The 4936-nt window shown below is 41.8% G+C and overlaps 1 protein-coding gene across 1 annotated transcript; it reads left to right on the forward strand.

The window, feature by feature from the left end:
* The first annotated feature begins 2903 nt into the window (after nucleotides 1-2903).
* Nucleotides 2904-4044, forward strand: LOC117292430. Its single transcript, XM_033774462.1, has one exon. The coding sequence runs from the start codon at nucleotides 3649-3651 to the stop codon at nucleotides 4042-4044; it is 396 nt and encodes a 131-aa protein (XP_033630353.1). The 5' UTR covers nucleotides 2904-3648.
* Nucleotides 4045-4936: the final 892 nt, after the last annotated feature.

Raw genomic sequence — 4936 nt, forward strand, 5'->3', positions numbered from 1 at the left:
AGAATATTGTGGTAAAACATTTTGCGGCCCCTATGAATTTTTTTATTTAAAATATTGCAAGATGATTTATAAACCCCCACTTTCCCCAAAATGATAGCGCCCATTGTCGACATCAAAATTCTCATTTGCAAAAATCCTTGAACACAAAAAGGCCTGACATTAGTATTCAGCAGGAAGACAGATTGATTTATTCCTGATTAATTCTCTTATTGCTTAATAACGTTCTCGAATAAAGTACCAGACTATAGTGCTGATGCATATACTTATAGCTGATTGACACTTAATAATGAAGGTACCATACATAGCGATCATGGTTATTTGATAACAGAGCAATTATGGGGAGAATAATGAAACAAAGTATCCACTCCAATTATGTTTACTATTCGGCTCGTTCTTGTTCTTAGTGTGACATTATCTGATTGAGCGTACTGGCTTATGGGAGATGACAACGAGAGACAAGCATTATAATCTTGATGGCATTATTTTATAATAATAAAATCACTATGGACGCTTTAGGGTGGATATTATTTTTGCTATTTCTAGATTCATGCTTCGAACTAGTCAGTTGCCTTAGTGTAAAATATCAAGGTTACCGTTACTCTGTGGATAAAAGCCAATTTGTTTTGCATGACGCTCACTTAAGGGCACATTTCATTCATATTTAAAGCCTATAGAAGCCCTCCATTATAGTTTTTTATTTTGTTCACAAAATTCAAAATGATCGCCAAGTATGACAAAATATCACGTTTCTCGAGTTCTTTGAGTCATAACAAACTAATAGTGTTTGCCAATATTGTGAATTTAAGTGCGGATACTATTTTTGCTGTTGCTAGAGTCTGCTTCATCCCGTGCATGTATTGTTGTATAACCAATGGCGTGCCTTGGATATTCTACTACCAGAAGCTGGGGTGGGTGCTGGGTGGGAAGGTAGCTAAGGGGTGTGGGGGTGCGCACCTATTGATCTAGGGTTGAAACTTGCAATTAGTCTAGGATCTCAAGGGGCTTGTCTTGAGATATAAACTAACTTGAGATATATATAAATACACTTCAGGAGGCAAATTGTGATACAACAGGAAAATGCCAAGTTGTGAGATATATCATAAATACACTTCAGGAGGCAAATTGTGATACAACAGGAAAATGCCAAGTTGTGCAGTCCTAAAATGTACTCTAGCCCCAAAATGTAGCCCCAATTTTCCGTAATTGTAGAAATGGCTAAATGGCCTAAATGTAACCCGAACCCTATACCTAAATGTAGACTGGAGATAAATGTAGCACACACTTTGTTTCCCAGTGTCCAGATTAACCCACACATGCCTAATGTAACCCAGACCGTAATGTATCCCAAATCGTGTGCTTAAATGTAAAGCCATACCCCAATATACGTCCCTAACGTTGAACCTTTTAGTGATCCAGGGCTCGATTTCACAAATCCATCGTAAGAAAAATTTTCAGTATCACCATAGTGACTTGTATTGTGACATCACACTTTACTAAGCAACTACGACTGATTTGCAGTTGCAATCAATTTTACCTCTTTGTGAAATCGCCCCCAGACCTAAATGTAGTCCGACCAACCATGCACCCTTATGTAGCCCGGGCTATATGTAACCCGGTCACTGTTCCTAAGGTAACCCAATGTGAGTCCAACCCTGTACCCTAAATGTAGCCCTGGCTATTCAAATGTAACAAATTGTTACATTTTGAATGTTCCCAAGGAAACCCAATGTAAACCCAATCCTGTACCTAATGTTAAGCTACATGTTAAGCTACATGGTCCAAAAGTTTTACCTAATGCAACCAAGACTAACCCCGACCACGTGTAGCATAATGTGACCTGAATTATTCCGGGTAACATTAAATAACGAGGTACACAATAGATGGCGTGCACATAGCGCCACCGCCCGCCATATTTGATGACAACAATGGAAAAGTGCACGCGTGTACGCGCTGCGCTTTATAGTCTAAGCCAATGATGGCCTTTCATGCGTGCACGTTTCGTCAAAGATGGCGACCAATGACGTCATGTGCAATCCATTTATAAGGTCCCGGCTACATTATGGTACATGTTGGGGCTACATATAGGCGCCTCATTTGGAGGAAGTACCAACATTAATAATTTGGCGCTCAAACTGGAGACATTCACTACAACAACGATTTTACTATTATTTCAATACCGCGCACGTGAAGCTTTAAAAAAATTATGCTAAACTTTGTCGCTAATATTTGACGACTGTGTAATAATAAAATGAACAATCAAGTCAGGAAAATGTATTTAGCTGACGTGTGGTGTATTATGTGTGTGTTTTGGTACCCGCAAGCTGGCGATCAATAGTCACACTGGTTATGAACTAATTATTCGAAACAGAAGGCCACTCTTACCGTGAGTAAACATTACCCACACAATGCCATGCAATTTATTTATGGTTGATGGATGTAAATAACTAATAGTAAATAGGAACAGCGGGCCAGAGTGTGTATACTGAGTGGTTATAATTTGACATGCCGTTGTAACAAATTGAGTCATGATTATTGAATGCTTGCATGTATTATTTTAAGGATAATTGCTGTATTCAAATAGTCGGGGGAATTGTAAGCTCCACATTGTTACGAGGTAGACTTAGGATCATACTCGCCGTATAGACGCGTGCTTGATAACGTCAACTACTCGGGAGGCATTTTCATCCACAATGGTAAAAAGCAAGATGATGTCATGATCACATCCTGCAAATTACTAACGCCCATCGAACAGCCGTAGGGGTATTAAAAGCGCCATGCCTTAAGTCGCTACGCAGGTGAGCTTGTAGCGCGGTAGGCGTAGTGTTTTATGTGATTGTGCTTACAGCATTTCAGTCGCCACACGATCGATTGTAACAGTGGTGTGTTTGTGTGTATGAGTGCAGCAAGGAGATATCACCGGCTCCGTACCTAAGATGTAAAAGCACCATGTCTATGTTAGATCCTTGGCCTGTGAAACTACTGCCTGTAACGGGTCATTACTATGGTACAAATACATGTATCAGGGCATGGACGGAGGAAAAAAAGCGGGAAGATGTGTCGTGTTATGCAACATTGCCTGTGCTTATACGTGTGTGCAGAGAGCGCATGGTTGACTGTGAACCTTGATTAGGCGTTTTGTGTATACAGCAGATTGCAATGGATACGGTCTGGGGAAGCCACGCTGCCTGCTAGCCATTATTGGACCTCGTGATTGTTTGGTCTTTTACCGAGTAGTTTTTAGTCTGGTTCATGTGTGACCTTGCCTTGACTTTGTTATCCGTTGACCCAATGCGAAGAAGCCGAGCTGCACCAACAACATTAGATGCTACATTAATTATACAGAGAGTTCAAACAGAGTGGAGTTTTAACGGTCGAAAAAAATTATGTTTTAAAAGACGAGCAAACCATTTGGCATAGCCGCAACTGCCTTTAGTAGCAGACAAGACCTGTGCCTTCAAAAACCATCCACATGCAAAACAAGCGCTCATTTGTACCGAAGCAACTAACGTTGGATCAACTTGTTTGTAAAAGCCTGGATCCGGGTGGTATCCCCGTAAAAGTCCCAGAGTGGCGTCGTCAAACTCCAACCACCACCTCACTCTTCCGGCCCCACCAGCGGTCGTACGGAGGCTCAGGCCGCCCATCACAATGGTCATTCTCAGATACTTTCGTTTTATCTGCATCAGCGGAGTAGTCATCGGTACTATTTCTTTTGTCCTTGGCGTTGTGGCAATCGGCACTGGCTCATGGTTGCTCTCCCAGGAGTATCGCTTTGCCGAGTCCCCTGATACTGGTCCGGAGCCTACCTCTACGGTAGTGAGCATGTTGAACGGTACGATGAACGGTACGATGAACGACACGACGACACAAGGTACGGATTTCATGCCGACGACGACGGACAATACAACGGGGGAGCAAAGCACTGTTGTACCCGGTGAAACTAGCTCCCCAACGGCACCCCACATCATCAGCGTTAGAGCAACCAGTGGTCTCTGGCATCTTTGTCAATCAGAAGAAATAGATGGTGTTACGGGTGGTAAGTAACATAACGTTTTCTTATATAATTTGGTTTGCGGTAACACCACGTGTGTATCTACTTGCCAGGTAGAGTTTGTTCTTATAGAGAACTGTCTTGCTTTATTCTACTACCGAACGGTCCTGCTTTTTAACTATTACCCGGGCGGATGGTATAGAAAATAGGCTGGGACTACTACTTTAGCTTACAGGATCGTGAATAACTGTACTGCTGCGGAGTCAGTTCTTAGATTGGTCTCAACGTTGTCTTATTAGTGTAGAGTGTACGAAGTGTCTTGTCTACGAAGTATCCAAGTGTCCAAGGTACGAAGTGTCCATAGTCCATAGTCACTATGTACCTTGCAAAAGGTACAAAGTGTCCAGGGTACTAAGTGGCAAAGGTACGAAGTGTCCACACTTCGTCACTTCGTACCTTGCAAAAGGTACAAAGTGTCCAGGGTACTAAGTGGCAAAGGCACGAAGTGTCCTGACACCTGACGGGTGTTTGTATATGTAACAGTACATTTATACCGGGACCTATACAACAAAAGATAATTTATATACGGTCCCTGGTTGGGTGAAGGTCCCCAGTTAGAGAGGACCACCACAAACCCGCTGTTGATAGTTGATCTGAAGTAACGTAGATTTTGAGAAAGAGGGAATTTCTCACTCAAATAATAAAAGTTTTCAGACCGAAGCCATTTTAGGCATCTACAAACACACACATTGTGAAACTATCGTGTTTTTCTTTCATTATTCTCTTGCAGCTTCGATGATTAATCGAGTTCAAATTTCCACAGATTTGTATACCAAGTGAGAATACTGGTCTTTGACAATTATTATCAAAGGTGTCCAGTGCCCTTAAAGCATGCTCAATATAGGCAGATCAATAATGCATCAGCAATTTACACCTACGCGTAAA

The sequence above is a fragment of the Asterias rubens genome, chromosome 7, assembly GCF_902459465.1.
Source record: "Asterias rubens chromosome 7, eAstRub1.3, whole genome shotgun sequence".
Taxonomy (NCBI): Eukaryota; Metazoa; Echinodermata; class Asteroidea; order Forcipulatida; family Asteriidae; genus Asterias; species Asterias rubens.

Coding starts and splice junctions, on each gene's coding strand:
- LOC117292430 (XM_033774462.1), top strand. CDS start 3,649: ATGGTCATTCTCAGATACTTTCGTTTTATCTGCATCAGCGGAGTAGTC.